Below are 21,124 nucleotides of genomic sequence, written 5' to 3' on the forward strand. Positions count from 1 at the left end.
TTTCACTCACTACTCGATAATTGGCCTAAAGGTGCATCTACACGGTTCAGTTTTCCTTGCGTTTACGCATGCAATCTGGGAAGAATATTGAAAGAATGAAGTTGAAAACGAACGTTCAATTAAGATGCATGCAGATTTTGGTCCACACGGTGCGTCATGTTGAACGCCATCTTCACTACGTATACTATGTATTAATGAATATTAAATATCAATCTAATACTTAGGCCTACTTGATTCGCAAAATTGTTGTTGAACATTCCATAGGCACTCAAAGACGTTTTATGTCCCTATTTACACTTGCTATTTGTCGTTCGACTTACAGCGCGGGCGCATGCGCAGTACGGATTTCGTTCCTTTCCTTTCGACATCTGCTGAGTAGAAGCTGTTTCTATTTCTGTGCGACATTTCCTAGGTGGGCCAGCCGAATTGACGCGACAGGACCCGAACATGATTCGGAAAAGCAGTAGCAGACAACTTTTAATCAGCTGTTTCTCTCTTTCCGCGCGTTTTGTAGCATCATGTCAGAGTGGAACAAAAACCAAGTAATGAAATTAATCAAGCTTTACGAGGAATTTCCATACTTTCATGACATCAGAAATAAGGACTATCACAATAGGATTCGGAGGGAAAATGCACTGGAGTTTATTTGTAAAAATTTGGAGTCTGTTCGTCCCAATACTATTCCCTCCGACATCAAAACAAAAATAAAGAACATCAGAAGTCAATATGCAAGGAAAAAAATTAAACTTTCAATTCATTTTAATATAATAAATATCTATTGGACAATTTTGTTCCAGTTAGAAATCTTTACTGAGAACATGGAATAACCCATTCTCCTGCCTTCTGGACCTCCATCTCCTTTCCCAGTCTCTCTCTCTCTCTCTTTTTTTTTTTTTTTTTCATTAGTGCAAGCTAACAAAACACTTGAAGCTGCATAAGCTATAACAGCTACTTTTTATTGTTAAAATCCATTTTGTTCATTTAAAAGGCTCACCACATCATTCAAACGTTGCTCGAGCTCAACAACTAGCCTCGAGTAGCAGACGAGAAATCTGCCAAGAGTGAACGGTGATACTACATTTAGCCGACAGAAAGCGCAACAACTTGCGTCGACTTGTGGACGAAAAATCTGCCAAGTATAAACGGTGATGCTACATATAGCCGACAGAAAGCGCTTGATGTTGCGCGACAAATAGCAAGTGTAAATAAGGACTTGTAGGCACTCGTATTTGCGATAATATACAATAAAGCTAATCGTGCTTGCCGCCATTTTTAGCTTAAAAGGTCCACCACCATCACCAAACAAAAGAATTTTCAGTATTCCGTAGACTTACTAAATAATCGCGTTTATTCACGGCCACATAGCTTTCAATTGCCGCATGCGCTCTCATTTTTAGTGGAAAAAGCATGCACAATTGAATACGTTTCGTTCATTCTTGTATGCATTGCTTGAATGCTTAAAATTGAAAGGAAAATTTTTAACCGTGTAGGTTGACAGTTCTTTTTAATGTTTTGAATTACCGGAAGTCACTACATACGAGATAAGGCTTCAGACTTGTCATGGATGAATCCATGCAATTGTTTTCACTGCTCATTTTCAGGTTTCATTTGTTTTCGTTTCAAAATGGCGGTGGACGGTGATATGGATGACATAATTCGCGATGAAAATATCGGTTTGGGTTGTGCTCGGGAAATGTTTTCCGAACATGAAGAAGTGAAAAGTATGATAGAGGATTTAAAGACAATATATACATCGACTGTTCCTCTAGAACGCGCGTATGAACGCTTCCTTTACATTCTGGATCAATATCAAGCACAACCTCACCTGCTCGATCCTCACCTCGACAATATTTTGGACAAGTTGATTAGTATAGTTCGGGATGGAGAATCTCCAATAGAATTAAAACATGCCACTTTTAAATATTTGTATGTTTTAATGAAAGTTAGAGGTTATAAAATAGTGGTTAGACATCTTCCACACGAGGTAAGTTGTGATTTCGAATGTGTAAACAAAGGGTTGTGACAGGTATCTGTCACTTTGACGTGATATGTATATGAAGCTGGAGTCTTACCGTATGCAGTCATGTCTTGTTTTCAATTTAGGTTTCGGATATTGAACCGGTTCTTCAGCTACTCGAAAGTCAAGATCCTTCTGACATTGATAATTGGCAAACACGTTATGTTTTATTACTGTGGTTGTCCATTATTGTGATGATACCATTCCACATGTCACGGTTAGACAGTTTTAATCCCGAGGACGACAGAATTGGAGGTCGGAAAACTGTTATGGAAAGGTAAGCGTATTTAAATACGTCCTACCGATCTAATATGTTTAAATTGTGATAGACTTGCATTTGAGATTTATGCTATAGCCTATATCAGAACAAAGCTAGACTATAGTTTATTTCTATAGGTAAGTAGAAGCATGCATTGATCTTGTTTTCAATATCGTCCTGCTGCTTTGCAGTATACATTCTTCAGACTTGAAATTGAGAGTGTTTACTTTCAAGAGATTCATTTTTATTATCTCACACAATCGATGAAAACCATGGGACAACTGGGTGAAGAGGTGGAATGCAGATATGACAGGTTTTGTTGGCATTGTCGAAATTTGAGATTGAAGATGAATTTTGATATAAATTTTTCCTTCTAATTTTTATTTATTGTGCGTTATGTTTTTAATTTTGGTTTATTTTTTTTTTGTCTTGAACATTGTGTTGTGTCATTGCTGTATTTCATATTATTAACTTTCTTCCAAAACAATAACATCAAAATCAGTAATCCAATAAGCATACCTTCTTCTTTTAAGTACTACACATTTAAACTCTTAACATATTATAGCCCAAATTCATGAAATAACCGTAACTTAGTAATCTTTTAGACATTACACCAAGAAAATTGTATACTTAAATGATATTGATACTATGGTTTTATTGATACATGTTTTCCCCTTCATAGGATCCTTAGTGTGTGCAAGATGTATGCACTCAGCAATAATCTGTTATGTGTGACTGCCTTTTTGTCTTCGCGCTTCCTCACTCGGTCTGATGTGAAAGAAGTTCATCTAGCAGGATTTCTGGATTGGGCATGTAATGTAAGTGATTTTACTTCTTGCAGATGTATTCTAAAACCAAGCATGTTCTCCTGGTATTGTGGTTTGTAGCTTTCACTAATATATTCGAAATGTGTGGTGTAACAGTATACCAGTGCACCAGGCCATATTTTGTTTAGTGTGTATAAGCCAGTGGCTCTTTGAAAAGAGATTGGCACAGTACATATTAACAAGAAAAGTGTTATAAGAAGAAGTGACGAGAGATTTAAGGAAATTCCAAAGATTGCGTGGAGTAATAAAATACAATATGTGCTTTCTTTAACACTGTACTGTAATGTATTTTGTTTCATACTATATCCAATTTTACATCTTTCCATACTCCAGACCAGTATGGAAAATGAAACTTTACGTTATAGTTACTTTTCAGACTCCAGGCCTCCCAACATCCAAATACACTCATACAACATTTTTATTATAAGGATGGTAGACTGCTGTAAAACAAAAACATTAAATGTAATGTTATCTAACTGATCAACATGTTTCAAGGAAAAAAAAAAACTTTATAAATGGTGTGGCATTCATTTCCGAATTATCTGAAACAATTGAATGGAATTCACATTTAAAACTTACTCCTATGAAAATAAAAGAAATAGGCCTATACGAAAATATACATAACTTTTGAATTGTTAACAGAAAATACAGTAGTAATCTTTTACTAGTATAGAAAATTGTTAGAGAAGTTGTTCATATTCGGAAAGGAATCAGAGAAAGTGTCCCCTTAGCTTAGTGATAGACTTACATGCAGTGATATCAAAAAGCTCTCACCTTTTCCCACATTTCTGGATCAGGTTTGATTGTTGCAATGTCATCCCATATAATTTGCATGAGTGTTTCTTCATCAGTAATTCCCATTCGATAATTAAACTTTTTGAGATGCCCCAATAAATAGAAATCATCCTCCTTCTCCTCCTCCTTCTTCTTCTTCTTCTTCTTCTTCTTCTTCTTCTTCTTCTTCTTCTGGCCTGTTTGTCTCCACACGGGAGACAATTCAGTAAAAGATGACACCAGTCCTTCCACCTTTTTTTCGGTCGGCCCACATCTCTTTTGCCACTGGGAATCATATCTCGTGCTATTTTAATAACAAGTCTTGAGTTATCAGCTTTGTCTATGTGCACATTCCATTCTTTCTTTCTCATATTTATGAACTTTTTAACGTCCATCATATTGCACTGTTATCTCACATCTTCATTTCTTACTCTATCAAGTCTAGTTTTACCGACTATGGCTCATAGAGTATTCATTTTTGCTGTGCACATGAGTTGTTCTGTTGTTGTTCCAATGGATTTAAATAGAGGAACTCCACCGTCTAACTGACACAACTGCCCCGACCAATCCATTGATTGGAAAATGACAATCTAGATGTCAGGAAACTTCTCTGCTGAAGTGAGCAGGTGCCTCATCATGCATAAACCCATTGAAAGTAAACACCATTTTTATATGCATTTTCTTAAGCAAATAGCAAATATCAAAATATTTACACAGGTTTAAGGAGTATATGCGTGAGAAAAATGCATATAAAACAACATCCTATTTACTACTTGCCTCGAACTAATAGTTTTTCAATAAATATCTCATGTATTTTACGATCTGATGTTTTATGAATGATCATACTATGAAACTTCTGAGTAGACTATATGCACATCTTTCGATTAGATGCACTCCGACATAAACATTCTGTTTCAATCTGTTAAGGATTGTTATTCTTGTACGAAGCTCACTTGCCAAAATTTGTCATAATGGAAGAATTCACTAATGCTGAATTAGTCGATATTCATTTAATATGCGGAGCAGTAGGAGTTTATACATATATACAGTATTTATTATATAATGAAAAAAAGAAAGCGTCTTTTAATACCTCCCATTTCGTGACTTATTTTTAGGCTTTAGCCTTTATAGTACACTTAAAGAGTATCAGTAAGAGCTTAAAGGCAGATGGTAACTCTGGTTGTGAACATTATTAACCCTAAAGGATAATCATAATCATTACTATTTACGTTGTTCCTTCTGTATTATCCTCTTTACAGTGGATAGTATCATCTGACAGCCCAGTTTTTGCACAGTGTGGTTCTCTAGCAGCAATTGCATCTATTTTAAAGCATGGAAAGAGAGAAGATTTACTTCCACATGCTCCATCACTGTTAAAATGGATCTTAGCCAGCAAATACAGAGAGAATCCACATGCCCTGGTCAGAAAATATGGTGTAAAAGTTATACAGAGAATTGGTAAGTGTTTTAGTTGTAAAAACTGCCAAAGCATACAGTTGAGATAAAGTGAAATACAGATGGTAGAGACTTAAGAATTGGTTTTGTTGTCTTATTTCCACTTCTCACTTTTGAAACTTAAATTGTCTAGTATTTTAAAAATCTTGTTTGTCATGGTATACCATGATACTATAAGAATGATTTTTCATAGTCATATTTCGAATCGTGAATGCTTGAAATGGCAAGTTACACATTGACGTGATGATGTGTCATGTATTATTGTAAATAAAGCTGTTTTATTAATTTCATTTTTTTTCTTTCTTTTTTTTTTTTTTTTTTTTCTTTTTTTTTTTTTTTGGTGATTTAGTAGTTAATGTGTCAATGGTGACCTGTAAAAATCTAAAATAACTGATAGAGTACAAGAATCTTAAGCCACAATCAATTGATTAATGTCGTGACCTATAATCTGTTGTATCATTTGTTTGTGGTTCCTACTTTCAGGAGCAGACGATTTTGTTGGATAGTTTCTAATTCCTTTGGTTATCATCTTAGCCTATCATCATGAAGAACTACTGAGTGCCTTATACAGGTGCTTCTGTCTCTTAAATGGAATTCCCTTCTGTCACACTAATGGAATTTAAAAAGATCTAATTGATCTTGTCTACAAGAATTGAAAACCACAGTAAATACTAAACTATACCAAAATCCAAATCAGACTAAAAACCAAACCAAATCAACTTTTTCATTGTATGGCGTTTTAAGATTGTTGTTAGTCTTATTGTTCCAGAAGTCTGTGACAATGATTTTTTACGGTCAGTTTTCTAATCATAGCTGGCTGAAAAGAAAAGATACTTGACTACGAAATGACAGTATGTCACATTTTTTTAAAATTAAATTCTTGGCACAACAGGCCATGGAGGACCAAGGCCGACTAGTCAACTGCTATGTCCCCATGTTTCAGCAGAGGTCCGAGATACTAGTATGGGGTAATTTGTGGCCAGCATTATAGCTGGCTTACAAAACCGGATTTTGCTACTCAGTGTTACTTCCCAAATTTATCATGAAGCTGGGTGGGCACCAATCCCATTTACCAATTGAGATTTCATGAGAAAATAAATAAATAAATGAATGAATAAATAAATAAAATTTTATGATAGATTAATTCACGTTTCTTCCTTCTTTCATATGTATGGTATGTCTGGTTACTGCCAATTACACGATATTTACAGAGACCCGTAAGACCATATTTACTCCACATGGCAACTATGATAGTGGGAAATTTTCGTATCTTTCCTCTATTCCGTTTTTTGTCCCTGTCCTATTCTCTTTCATTTTGAAATCTCTCCTTATGGATACACTCAAGATATGGACACTCCTCAAATACAGACAGATTTTTATGTCCCAGCTAAAATAATATATAAGTAATGAAAAGCAACTCTTTTTTTACGGACATCCTCAGTTACAGACATGAACAGCTGTTTCACTGGCCTAAATCTTGCTTTACCTCTTGACTATGGATAAAACGTCGATTTCAGGACCTAATACATTACGAAAACTGAAAATTTAGTTCTGAGGAGTGTGTATTAATGTGCCAAGGATGCAGTTCGGAACTGTTTTTTGTAAGCAGAATGTCTTATTAATGAAAACGATGTTGAGCTGCGAGATAATGGTGCTGAAGAAGTGCAGGAATCAATTCATAAGCTTCTGAACAAGGCTGAATGTGAGAACATTGAAGCGAATGAGTACACCTTGATTGAAAGTAGTGTAGATTTGAGGAAAATTTATTAGACGTAAATGAGATTGTAAAGTACACTGACTGACAAAAAAAATCACGCACCAAGAAGGAGTTGTGGGAATTGCATGAAGCCTGATGCGGATGATCGTAACATTGATGTATGTAAGTGATTACAATATTAGAGCAAAATAATAATTTTATTGCTGAAAACTGACCACCTGAATTGAGGCTCTAGTACCCTGTTTGTCCACCTCTAGTTTGGATGCAAGCTGTAATACGGGCGGGTATGGAGGCATACAGATTTCGTATGGTATCCTGCGGCATATCTGTCCATATTTGCCGCAATTGGTTCTCTATATCTTGTAAACTCCTAGGTCGCTGAAGTTGGCATCCCAGGTGATCCCAGACATGTTCGATTGGTGACAACTCTGGCGATCGTGCAGGCCATGGAAGTGTGACAACGTTGCGGAGGCATTCCCGTGACATCCTTGCTGTGTGCGGCCGAGCATTATCCTGATGGAAAAGACATTTTGGAAATCCTGCCATGAGTGGCAACACATGTGGCTGAAGGATGTCCTGCACATATCGCTGCGCTGTTATTGACACTCGTATCATTACTACGAGTGACCGACTGTCATACGTGATGACCCCCCAGACCAGCACCCAGCAGTGGCTGCAGTGTGTCATGCCACAGAAAATGTAGGATTGAGGCATGCACCACGAGGTCTCCAGACACGAACATGACCGTCGTCAGAGCTCAAAGAGAACCTGGATTCGTCACTAAAGACAATCCGGTTCCAGTCTTCAGCAATCCAGGTTTGTCGCTCACGACACCACTGCAAACAGAGGCGACAGTGGACGGGTGTCAATGACAGGACACATAATGGGCGCCGTGAGACCAAATTTCCTTCAGCCTAGTGCCTGGAAATGGTTCGGCCAGACACAGGGGCCTGTAATGACGGTGCTACCTGTCTTAGGACGGCGGGCGACGAAACAGCTGGATCTGTTCGGGCTTGCCGGAGGATTCGACTTTCTTCTCTCCTGGCGCTCAGTCAAGGGCATCCTGAGCCCAGTCACCGTGTGTGCATGCCCTCACGCATCCACTGATCCCAACACTTCCTAACAGTGTGGTCAGAACGGCATAGGTAGCTGGCGATTCGCCGATACGCCATCCAGCCTCGCACATTCCAATAATGCGCCCCCCCTCAAACTCTGTTAACTGGGTAAAGTCTCTTTGATTGCGTCGTAGAGGCATGTCGAATGATCGACGACTTTTATGCAACCGGAAACAACAGTCCACTATGTTCGAGTAGCCTATGCAAGCCCTTTTATAGGCCACGAATGACAGCAGGTTCACGACCTCTGGTGGCAACACCATTCAACAAATTACGTTACTATGCTAATCATTTGACAATCTCACTGAGATGTAACTGTGTGCCATGGTTTACAGCAAAATGACAACTCCTTCTTGGTGCGTGATTTTTTTTGTCAGTCAGTGTATATGCAACAACAGAATTAACATCTAACAGTGTGTGTAGTGAGAGTGAGGGTGAAGGTGAAAAAATGACGATTTGACCTTTCAAAATTCAGTGAAAACACACACAGTGAAGAAATTGTTGAAATTTGTTATTAGTAGCAGCAGTGCTGGAGCTCTTCAATTAATGCAACAGTTACAGGATACTTCTGAGCAGAAAATTGTTAAGCAAAGTGTACTCGACAAACCAACCTGGCTGAATTTTTTAAGAGAACTTCGTCATAAAATGTTGTACATTATTCATTAGTTGAATATTGTGAAGTAAACTGTATTGTACAGTTTAAAGTAGTGTAAAATTGCGTGGTGTTTTTATTTCTTTTGCTCCTATCTAGTTCGAAGTTGCAAAGCATTTACTGTATTTAGAATAAAACAAATTTCATTTAAAGAGTAAAAGTATACTTACTGTATGCTTGTTACAAAGTTACAGTTTGTGCAACCTACCTTTCAATAAAGTACACCTCCCAGGTATGGACAGATTGTTACATTCCTTCGATGTCTGTAAAGTATAGCTTAGCTGACAGTTTCTCGTGAAATTTTATCCCTAACAGATTGTGTGAGGTTAATGGTGAATGAAGCAATCTGAGACTAAGTTTCTCTGATTCCATTCTCATTTTATTATTACTTCTTTATCATCATGTCACCATTTATAAATGAGTTACCTTAGCATTACCATGTCTTTGAGTGTCATCATCACTCAGTGTCATTGTCGTCATCCATTTTTCCCTAAGGATTTCAGCATTTTGGCTCACACTATTAATCTATCTTATCTTTGGTATTCTGACGCTTTTAAATTGTGTGATCATCATTGAATTTTATCACATGTTCCTCGATTTCTCCTCTGTATTGAATCAGATGTGACTTGCCATATAATGCATCCAGTTCAAAATGATGATGATGATGATAATAATAATAATTTATTTATTCTGGCGAAGTTAAGGCCATCAGGCCTTCTCTTCCATTTAGCCAGAAACAGAAGAAGCTGATACAATTTACTAATATTTAAAGAACACTAATAAAAAATTTATACAGTCATACAAGCACAAGTTGAATAAATTAATGCAAACATACTAAATAATAATTAGAAAATAATGATATCTCCTCCATTGTTCATTTTCTTTTACTTTTCAAAATATACATATGATGATATTTGTTTCAAAACCACCACAATGGTTTAGCAACGAGAGCACTGGATTTATAATCCTGTGGACCCAGGTTCGATCCTCGGTTTACCTCCGATTTATAACTTGTGTTGAGCAAACCTATGGTTCAGGTAATACATGGGGTTTCTCTGGGAGCTCCTGTTCCCCTGTGACATCCCAACAAATCTTCAACATCATCTCATCTCATTGTGGGTATAGCGTAGACCAGTCTTCTATGGTACATCTTGGGCAATGACTCTTTGAGTAAATTGATCTACAAAACCGGCTTCATATGGGTGAATGACGAGCAGTCAAATACCTGCCATTAGTAAAAAAAAATTGTTTCAAATATACCAAGACATCTTTCATTTCTCTTTGTTAATGCTCAGGTCTCAGGTGCTAATCTTACTCAAGTCTTACACAATAGTAGACTTCCCTACCTTATTACTCAATTGAAATACTGGGAACCAGGGTATAATATTTAGAAGATTCTGGGAGCTTTGTGGTGGATGTAGCAGCTATGAAGCAGGTTCCCCCCCTCGTTAATTTTCTGACAGTATGACGTCATAAGTTCGATGCAAATCATGCTGCGATAACTAAAGTTTTTGTTATTATTGTATCACCATCTTGATAAAGAATTTTCTGCTTTGTTAAGGGTTAACATTTCTGAAGATGAGAGTGGCTGTATGGCGTTACCAGCGTGGTTGCAGGTCACTGGCAGCCAACCTCAGTGCAGGAGATAGTGTGACACGTAATACAGTGCAGCAAAGTCCAATTGAGCAGAAAGAGGAAGAGGTTAACGAGGACTTTGAAATACCAGATGAAATCGAGGAAGTTATTGAAGAATTGATGCAGAGTCTCAGAGATACAGATAATGTAATCAGGTAAGAACAGATAAAGAGAATGGACACTTTGCTCTTTTTTTATAATTATGTTACTATAGCAGACACTCTACTCTCATTTAACTCTTTACAGTAGATAGTAGCTCACTGTATGGGTAGGGCTTTTTAGAAATTCGTCCATTGCACTGTTCAATGCATTTCTTCACTTAATTTTTACCCACGGGAAAAAATGTTGAAATATTTAAAAATCAACATGCAAAGGTTTGAAGATGACATCCTGACGATAATATTGACCACTCCCTCCTGAGTTGAGTTCGTTGAGTTCGTTGAATGAATGAAAGATGCTGTTATTTTGCAGCTAAAGTATTATTGGCATGCAAAAAGTTCACCAAGTACTTGGATGTGGAGAGAGATTTCATGCTTAGGGTACATCTTGCGATAATGGGGCAGTAGAATGAGTACGGAAGGAAAGGGGAGGGGAAATAGTGTGTTCATTGGATTGCTGAGGAGGATAAATTGAATCATTATTCTCATGTTGAAACATAATTAATTAAATTTTAGTTATTTAAAGTCAATGTTGGCACAATTAATTTTGCATATGAAATGTGCCAGAGAGGTACAATATGGTGCCATGTTGGACAGAGTCAACTTAGATTGAATTGAAGTGTAAAGTAGAAATAATTATATGCAATAATTAATTTCTCTTAACATTTTCACCATTTCTTTTGTCAGTTCATTCTATGCAATGAAATGGTCATGAAGAAAATTGTAGGCCTTGATTTGGATTGCCATTGTGTGTTTTTGATTTCGAATAAAGATATATTAAGTTACTAAAAATGGTTGTAAGTCATGTGCATAGGTGGAAATATGGAGGGGAGGGTATAGAGGGGGAATGCCCCTCCAGGTCAAAGTATAGACTACTGTCTCTCTGTCTAGCATTAGGTGTGAAGAAAACATAATTCTGCATATAAATATGCAAATCAACATTTACGTAAACGTTATGCTTCTAAGTACAGGCATTCATTATCCAATTTATCTTTTCATGGTATGAATAAGAAAGAATTGGAAAAAACCTGAAACGTTTTCTAGAGAGAGTTCATTCAATTCACTTCGTGATGAGTTCGCGAGATCCCCTTTTCTTTTTTAAAAGTGTAGCACAAAGTGGAAATAAAACTATTAATAAGTCTAATATGAAGCATCTATTAATACTACAGATGGTAGTGTTGTTGATGCATCTGCTATTATTGCGGGTGATGGCATTCAACGTAAAACTAGTGACCATACAAGTTATAACAAATGGCGGCGTGGACAAATATGAAACATCCTACAGAACCAGTAATAGCACAGCTCTCTAGTTCGCACCTTCAGGTCCCTCCTTCGTCAAAAAAGTAGGTATTTGTATTTTTTATGCATTCGGATGCTAATGATAACGATATGTATTTATGAATTACCTTATTTTATCGTCATATTTTTCCTTCCAAGGAAATCGTTCTATCTCCACCTATGTTCGTGTGTGTAATTCTTAAACAAATTGACTTGTAGATTACTGAATATGAACAAAATCCAAACAGTAGTTTACTGTAAATCATTGCACACAGACAAGTAGACAGACAGAGGGCATGACCAAAACCACTTTTACATATCAGAGGTACTGAAATTGTGTACCCGGTACTTCAATGAAAATCTCGAAACAGAGTTTTTGCAGCATCTCTTATATTTATATTTATATGATAAGAAAGTAAAAAATAAAATAATTATAGGATTTTGTACGCTGTTTTTAATAAATTGTAATTTTGTTTTATTTTTTAAAAATAAGCATCCTTAATTTATTAGATGAAAATTATTGTTTCATGTACATATTTCTTGATTAAGTTAATTTGTCGATACTGGACAAAATTCATTCAATAATTTACGAGAACTAGCTATACACAAACATACAGTCTACATACCAAGAAATATTCTTGAGTGTAGCTTTGCTATGCTGCAAGCACTTAAACACTATTGTAAGTAATGAAGTAGAATGTGTTCTTCATTTAATTCCTCTCTTGCTAACAAGAAAAACAAAATCATAACTACAAAAATCTGAATCGCAGAAACTTCTGAATATTACTTCATGTTAAAACCACCTGTGTATATTTGCAATACTGTAGCTCTATTTCCACTACACATTGAAGTGGATTTTCACTCTCTCATCTGGCCTTCAACTTGGTCTCTGTACTCTCACTTTCATTTGGCTTCCGACATAGTGGTCTATTCTGAATCCTTGTACCCTCAGCTACATTCTTAGTGCATTTTACTGGTCAAACAAAATATCTAAATTTATAAAAATCACTGGCGTCATTAATGCCGTCTTCAAATCCTCCCATGTTCAGAAACATACGAGGCTAAAGGTATATAAAACACTAGCTCGACCGGTCCTCACTTACGGTAGCGAGGCATGGACAATCAGAAAAGCTGATGAGCAAAGGCTGATGCCAGCGGAAATGAGGTTCATGAGACGAACAGCGGGATGCTCTTTGCTGGAACACCGTAAAAATGTGAACATATTGCAGGAACTCAAAATGGATCCTATAGTTAATTTTGTTCAGCAATATCGACTTCAGTGGAAAAAACATGTCGAAAGGATGGATCGCACTAGATGGCCTAAACAGATTCTTACTTATGTACCAAGAGGAAAGAGGAAATTGGGAAGACCACGAAAGCGCTGGCATGAGACCGTAACAGATCCTGTAGGGTCTAATACGTGAGGGATATGATGATGACATTGTATTTTACTCCGAATTTTTTGAGCATATTTGAAACTTCACTACAACCCTCACAAACTGGGTCTCGTAATTTAACTCACAGATAAATGGTATTTTCGCCCACTGATAGCATTGTTTTTAAGCTACAGACAAAGTACTGCTTGGTTCCATATCTGAAGTCATACCGACACAATTGGCTCTGACTCATAGTATGGCATCTTGCTGATGTTGTTAAAGACAGCTATTTTCGCCGCGTCCCTCCTGTTCCCACACACATCTGGTTCAACTGGTTTATATATTGTTCAGAAGCGAAATTTTTCCTGCATCAAGATAAATCTTTAATATAGCTCGTACAGTTTCCGTGCAGTAAGTGTTTCAAATTTTGCAGTTTTTGGAACATCTGAAACTCTGTATGTACCTCCTCACCCAAATTCGGGGAAGGACGTAGTTTTACACCAAAAATCTTGCTATTGTTGTTTTGCAACTTCACAGCACTTTCTCTTTATAAACCATATAATGTGAAAGTAAAATCGATAACTGTTGAATAGTTTACATTGACTATTAATTTATTACATTTCAGATGGTCAGCTGCAAAAGGTATTGGGAGAGTAACAGGAAGGCTTCCAAAGGAGTTGGCAGATGAAGTTGTGGGCTCAGTATTGGAGCTTTTCAGTCCACGAGAGTCTGATGGGGCATGGCATGGAGGCTGCCTGGCCCTTGCAGAGTTGGGTCGAAGGGGGCTTCTATTGCCACAAAGATTGGGTGAAGTGGTTCCTGTTGTATTGAAAGCCCTGGTGTATGATGAGCCACGGGGCTATGTCTCAGTAGGAGCTCACATTCGTGATGCCGCATGCTATGTGTGTTGGGCTTTTGCAAGAGCATATGATACTACAGTACTGCAACCATATGTTAAAGACATTGCAGGAGCATTGTTGGTGGTGACAGTGTTTGACAGAGAGGTACGCATTTACTTAAACTCTTATCTGTAAGAAGTACACTTTTTTGAACTACATAAAGCAGGTACAGTCATAACTAGATACTGAATATGCTGGATATTCTGGTGGGCTTTAGGAATTGGAAAATGTTCTTGGGAGAAAGAAAATAAAAATACTCATATAAAGCAGTATTTGTAAGTTCTTAGTCTAACATGGAAATAGTTTGTCTGTTTACACGAGTTCTGAGAGTCATCTAGTGGCATGGAGATTGGCAGACAAGCTGTGATTTGAAGCTGCAGCTGGTTGGAAACAGCTTAGAAGTTGGTCATTAGCAGTTAACATTTTATGAGCTAAAAAGTTCTCGACATTTATAAAACTATTTTTGAATTGCTTTGCAGAAGATGTTAGGAAAGTTCTCAGATTTCAAGAATATACAGTAAAATTTTAGTACGTAATACCATACATAACTGAAGTGGAAGTTTCGGGTAATTATTGTAAGGCATTTATAAGCCATTGTCCTTGGTGGTTTAATGGTTACCAGGCCTATGATTGGATCTGAGATTCGTGGATTCAATCCTAGCAGTAGGTGTAAATTCTTAAGAGAAATAAAAATCCTTCATATGGTTTCCTTTGGAAGTTAGTAAAGCAGGATGTCCCATTTCTTATTTTATTTTCAGAAGCTTACTCAAATTTCGAGGTTGTCTCTAGACAAAACATGCAAATAATTTAGATATATACATAATAAATACATTAAATACAATGTTAGTTCACTAATTTCAAATTTACAACATTGAAAAATCGTGATAAGTTAAGTGATTAATATAGATAATAACAATGGTCTTTGTATATTTGCATAGAACCCCTGTTAATGGTAATAGTTATTTTTTTAAATAGATGTTGACATGAAGAGAGATTTTCAAAATTCCTCTAGGAAGCCTGGAATTGTTCCTCTAGCACGAATGAGTAGACCCACTACCTCTCTATCTTCGAGTTCAATTTTTTCTTTATAATATAGAATGTTAAGTGTATAAATATTCTGTTTTTTTGCTGATGGAATTCTAAAGGCTGGGACCTGATGGCTGGGTCAGTAATGTAACCTTTGCTTTTGTTTTTAAATGTAATTATGTCAATTCTTCTGTGGCTTCTATTTTCTGCTAGGTCGTGTTCTTAAAAATTCTGGAAATCACTGACTCTCTGTGCTGTAGCTTTAACCGAATGAATGTTGTGAAGACTAGTATTGCTTAATAAGTAAAGAACAGCAGGTTATAAATGGAACGACTACAAAACAAATACAGAAATTTTGGAAGAATTAAGAATGACATCAGCCTTTGAGAAAATTTTAAATTATAAGTCAAAGTGGATACAACATGTCAATAGGATGCCCCACAACAGGTATCCTAGATTACTAAAAAATTACACCATGGTAGATACAAGAAATCCTGGAAGACCACTGAAGGGGCTTCTCGACCTGTAATATGGGACTGAAACAGGTCAATCTGTGGCCCAACTCCTTGGAAGCTAGATGATAATGGTGATGGTGATGACGATGACGATGATGATGATGATGATGATGATGATGTTGAAGTAACTGTGAGAACAGGATCTATTCCTGAATGAGAGGGTTCCAGGCAAAATTTACCGACCAGTTTGTTGTCCACGTCAAAATTTGAAGGTTGCACAATTAATTCATTTGAGTGGCTTAAAACTATTGTCCTTTGCTGCTGATTTGGCAATGTTGGAGCAGTCATATTTATAAACAGTAACTTTTCCAGTTACACATTTTAAAGAATTTTGAATCGTCTTCTATGTTATCGAAATATTGTAATTTTGGACAGCTTTAATGTTGTTTTCTTTGTGGAATTTTTTTGTAATGGGAAGATAATGTATTTTCTGAATATGATTCACACTGCTGAACACACAAAAACATAATATACATGCTATATATTATTGTATTATACTTCTGAAATGTATTGTATTTAATGTTATAGATCAATTGTAGAAGAGCAGCATCTGCAGCATTCCAGGAAAATGTTGGTAGACAGGGGACATTCCCTCATGGAATAGACATTCTGACAACTGCAGATTACTTTGCTGTTGGTATCAGAAGCAATGCTTTCCTTAGTATTAGGTAAGTTACGAGTATATTTAATTCATTCATAATTTTCTTTGCCCTAGGACAGGTCCTTGACTGCAAACCCAGCATTCTACAATCTTTCCTCTTTTCTACATTTCTCTTCATCTCTTCATATGATCCATATATCTTAATGCTGTCTATTATCTGATATCTTCTTCTGCCCCAAACTTTTTCCTGTTCATCATTCCTTTCATTACATCCTTCACTAGGTAGTTTCTTCTCAGCCAGTTTCTTTTCCTTTTCCTTATCAGTTTCAGCATTATTCTTTCTTCACCTGCTCTTGTATGTGAGTTTTTATTTAGAACACCATTTATTTTCTTTTCAGTAACACAGATGTGCGGCTTTTGGTGAAAATTTGTGATACTCCTATGATACAGGAAGGTTTAGAGAATTGGTTGTTAGCTGATTGCAAAAATGCAAGCATACAACAGCGAACAGATGGTGTTTATTGTGAAGTAGTATACACCAACTGAAATTTTATTGTTACTACCCAATGTTCCAGTGTGCATAATGGATCCAGTAGGGAAGTGTTAAAGTTTGATTGAACTGGTTGTGTTTTGGATGCAAGGAAAGGCCATAATGGGCGAATATAAGAACTTATGAAAGGGTGGAGGAAGTTTGGTGACATGTACTGGGAAGTCTAGAAAAGAGCTTACATAAATTTTACAGCAGATAAACATATGATAAAGTACTGCTTAAAAAATCTAACAAGGCAATCTGTCAGCTTCGACCTACAAAATTCAGGTCAATGAACTACTCATCACAATGCTATTTTTTGCCAGAACATTCAATGAACTTTTGGTGAGGAAAAAAAAAGAAGAAGAAGAAAAAAAAAAGAATTTATTAGATGGTTTTAAAAACAAAAACGGACCAAAAATAAAATAAAAAATAAATGCTGTCTTCTCAATAAGTGTATTGTGCACATTGAAATGCTGACGGTATGCGCTTTGGATAGTAAGAATAGATTTGCCACTAGTGTAATATTGTTTCACAATAACATCTTCTGTTTCGGTGCTGAATACTTCCAGTTTTGCAATTAGCTGCCAACTGACTCTACAGACCTTCCTCTGTCACAGATTCATCGAAAGCAACACACCAGGTTCGCTGCAAAGAAAACAAGTGGTCTCATGAATAAAAAATCATCTTGTATTGTACTATATGAAGATTTCTGAGTAGATTATCACATATTTCTGCAGTGAGAAGTTGAAATTACATTAGGTATTAAGCTTGATTGTACTTGTCAGTTTAGTTCTCTATTTTTAGCTTTTCCGTATACAGAATGACAGAGACGTATTGTAATGCTCCAGAAAGTGAAGTTCGAGATTTCTTTTTTATGAAAATACACGTTTTGAACATCCCTGAAGAATGTGAAGAATGGTTTTTGCTAAACCATCTGCCTGTTCATCTGTCCATACATCTGTATACACCTTTCCACTTAAACTGTCGGATGAATTTTGTTCAAACTCAGTACTGTGAATCATTTCATTTGGTACTTCTGAATTAAGAATTTAATTCAATTAAATTTAACACTCCTGTAATTTTTTCTTTTAATTCTTTAGATGTCTGCACTATGACAACTTCGCTTTGCTTTCTTATGTATCAATTGAACACATACTTTCCTTATATAAAGCAAATATCTTCATATTGACAATTCATTATGATTTTTCGGAAAAAAGAAGTTAAAAGAGATTAAAAATCATTACAATCAGAGTAAACGATGTTAAAATAAATTATTGTTGGATGACATAGTTCTAATATCGAAAATGTGTATAAAATATACTTCTTTTGGTCATTTTAAGCTGTGAGCAATTCATTTTGTCCTTTTTATCGTACCTTACTGCATAGAACTTCCCTACATTATGTTTTTACTTACCTGTAGAGCAAATAGCTGTTAAGATAATTTTGTAAAATTATTTACTGCTCCATGTTTTCTTTTTTTCAGTGTTTACATTGCACAGTTCGAGGAGTACACATTACCCCTTATCAATCACTTAATAGACATGAAGATTGGGCACTGGGATACAGTAATCAGAGAGCTTACTGCAAAGGTAAATAGAAGTTATTGTAATTTATTTTAATTCTAGGTATGACTGGAGAGTCTGAAACATACCTTAAATACATATGCAGTATTTCTACTTGGACTGAGAACCAGAGGTCTATTCTACAAAGGTAATACTTTGAAAGTAACTAATACAAATTAAAGAAAAATTGTGTTTTACAAAAACTTCTTGAACACGTGTACCTTATTATTCCACACTTATTAGTTTGTATTGTTATGGTCGAGAATAGTGTTAGTATAGTAATTTATACATGGTGGCACATGAAAGGTCATACAGTGAAAATATATAATAAAATTATTAATTTTGGATTCAGAACTTTCAAATTTTATGACGAGTAGCCTTTGTTCATTCATTGTTTGATATATAGCAGCACTTGTTGATGTTACAAATGAGTGATGCAACGTGTTACAATTTGTGAAACAGGAGTGCATGGGTCGGTTGACACTAAGAGAATGTGAAAATTATTTTGTTTTACGCAAAAACAAAGAATGTAATCCAGACTCAGGAATGTTTTCATGTTTATTTTGGTACGTGGCGGTCTCTCTGCAGACAGTGAATAGACTGGCTGCAATCTTTGAAACTGATGGCAATGTTTTGGGGAGAAAAAGACCCTGTGCCACCTGATGGTTATGTTTGTGAGAGAAAAAGACCCTGTGCCTCCTGATGTAATGTTTGTAAGAGAAAAAGATCCTGTGCCGCCTGATGGCTATGTTTGTGAGAGAAGAAGACCCTGTGCCACCTGATGTAATGTTTGTGAGAGAGAAAGATCCTGTGCCGCCTGATGGCTATGTTTGTGAGAGAAGAAGACCCTGTGCCGCCTGATGTAATGTTTGTGAGAGAAAAAGATCCTGTGCCACCTGATGGCTATGTTTGTGAGAGAAAAAGATCCTGTGCCACCTGATGGCTATGTTTGTGAGAGAAGAAGACCCTGTGCCGCCTGATGTAATGTTTGTGAGAGAAAAAGATCCTGTGCCGCCTGATGGCTATGTTTGTGAGAGAAGAAGACCCTGTGCCGCCTGATGTAATGTTTGTGAGAGAAAAAGATCCTGTGCCGCCTGATGGCTATGTTTGTGAGAGAAGAAGACCCTGTGCCGCCTGATGTAATGTTTGTGAGAGAAAAAGACCCTGAGCCACCTGATGTAATATTTGTGAGAGAAAAAGATCCTGTGCCACCTAATGGCTATGTTTGTGAGAGAAGAAGACCCTGTGCCGCCTGATGTAATGTTTGTGAGAGAAGAAGACCCTATGCCACCTGATGTAATGTTTGTGAGAGAAAAAGATCCTGTGCCGCCTAATGGCTATGTTTGTGAGAGAAAAAGACTCTGTGCCGCCTGATGTAATGTTTGTGAGAGAAAAAGACCCTGTACCGCCTGATGTAATGTTTATGAAAGAAAAAGACCCTGTGCTGCCTGATGGCAATGTTTATGAAAGAAAAAGATCCTGTGCCACCTGATGGCAATGTTTAGGAGAGAAAAAGAGCCTGTGCTGCCGCCACAGTCCATACACTGGAGAATATTGAGACTGTGAGAATGACTTAGTCTCGAAGTCACACTAAACTTACCAGAACTGCTTCTACTGAGTTGAATATCTCACATCGTTCTCTTCAGAGAACAGCTACTCCCTGCAAATGTTCACATATGAAGTTACAGTTCTTCAGAGACATTATGGTTCATGCAAGGCGGGACCATCACACAGCCCCTGGATTAAACCCTGCGACTTCTTCTTGTGGGGATAACTGAAGGAAAAAGTCTACTTCAAAAAACCATAAAATGTATTGCAACTGTGAACTGCCATCCTGAATTTTTCCCAGGGTTTGGCAGGAAATGTGTCATAAAGTGGTCACAAACATGAGGAATTCATTTCAGGGAGGTTATATATCAACAAGATGAACAAATTGAACATGTCTTGCATAGTGACTAGTCATGCACATTCCAATGAGTATTTTAAAACCAACTATTAGTATGGAGAAGCTCTAGAACAACCTTCAGTATAACTTAGTGTACATAAAACCAGTTTTAAAATATTGTGGTGAAATTTTAATATCATCTAAAACAAATAAAGAATTACTTGAACACACTTAAAATTTAGCTTTACATCTGATAACATGTGCAGTTAAAACTACACCAGTTATATTATTACAAGCTATAACAACCAACAAACCAGTTATATTAGAACTAGAAACTTAAACCCTATTGCTGAAAAATGGAACAAATATGAAAATTGTAAATACATGCTAAAAACCCAGAAACGTTTCATACAAGAAGTCCTAAAATTGAAAGAAACTCTAGGAATAGCTAAACAAAAGAAAGATTTTCTATCTATTAATAACCCAACTGATCATATAGATATACAATACAACCTATACTTACTTATGGCTTTTAAGGAACCTGGAGGTTCATTGCCGCCCTCACATAAGGCCGCCATTGGTTCCTATCTTTTGCAAGATTAATCCAGTCTCTATCATCGTATCCCACCTCCCTCACATCCATTTTAATATCCTCCCATCTACGTCTCGGCCTCCCCAAAGGTCTTTTTCCTTCTGGCCTCCCAACTAACACCCTATATGCATTTCTGGATTCGCCCATACTTGCTACATGCCTTAACCATCTCAAACATCTGGATTTAATGTTCCTAATTATGTCAGGTGAAGAATGCAAAGTGTGCAGTGCTGCGTTGTGTAACTTGCT

General features: G+C 36.6%; 1 protein-coding gene across 1 annotated transcript in view; it reads left to right on the forward strand.

Annotated features, from left to right (window-relative positions):
• Positions 1-1,590: 1,590 nt before the first annotated feature.
• Tbcd (tubulin folding cofactor D) overlaps positions 1,591-21,124 on the forward strand; it is a 45,158-nt gene continuing 25,624 nt past the window's right edge. Inside the window, exons 1-8 of the mRNA XM_069818447.1 lie at positions 1,591-1,984; positions 2,104-2,294; positions 2,959-3,094; positions 5,137-5,335; positions 10,378-10,606; positions 13,889-14,267; positions 16,232-16,371; positions 18,320-18,425. Of these exons, the coding sequence (XP_069674548.1) occupies positions 1,625-1,984; positions 2,104-2,294; positions 2,959-3,094; positions 5,137-5,335; positions 10,378-10,606; positions 13,889-14,267; positions 16,232-16,371; positions 18,320-18,425 (1,740 nt within the window). The 5' untranslated portion in view covers positions 1,591-1,624. The remainder of the gene's footprint in view (positions 1,985-2,103; positions 2,295-2,958; positions 3,095-5,136; positions 5,336-10,377; positions 10,607-13,888; positions 14,268-16,231; positions 16,372-18,319; positions 18,426-21,124) is intronic.

This window comes from Periplaneta americana, chromosome 2 (genome assembly GCF_040183065.1).
Source record: "Periplaneta americana isolate PAMFEO1 chromosome 2, P.americana_PAMFEO1_priV1, whole genome shotgun sequence".
NCBI lineage: Eukaryota > Metazoa > Arthropoda > Insecta > Blattodea > Blattidae > Periplaneta > Periplaneta americana.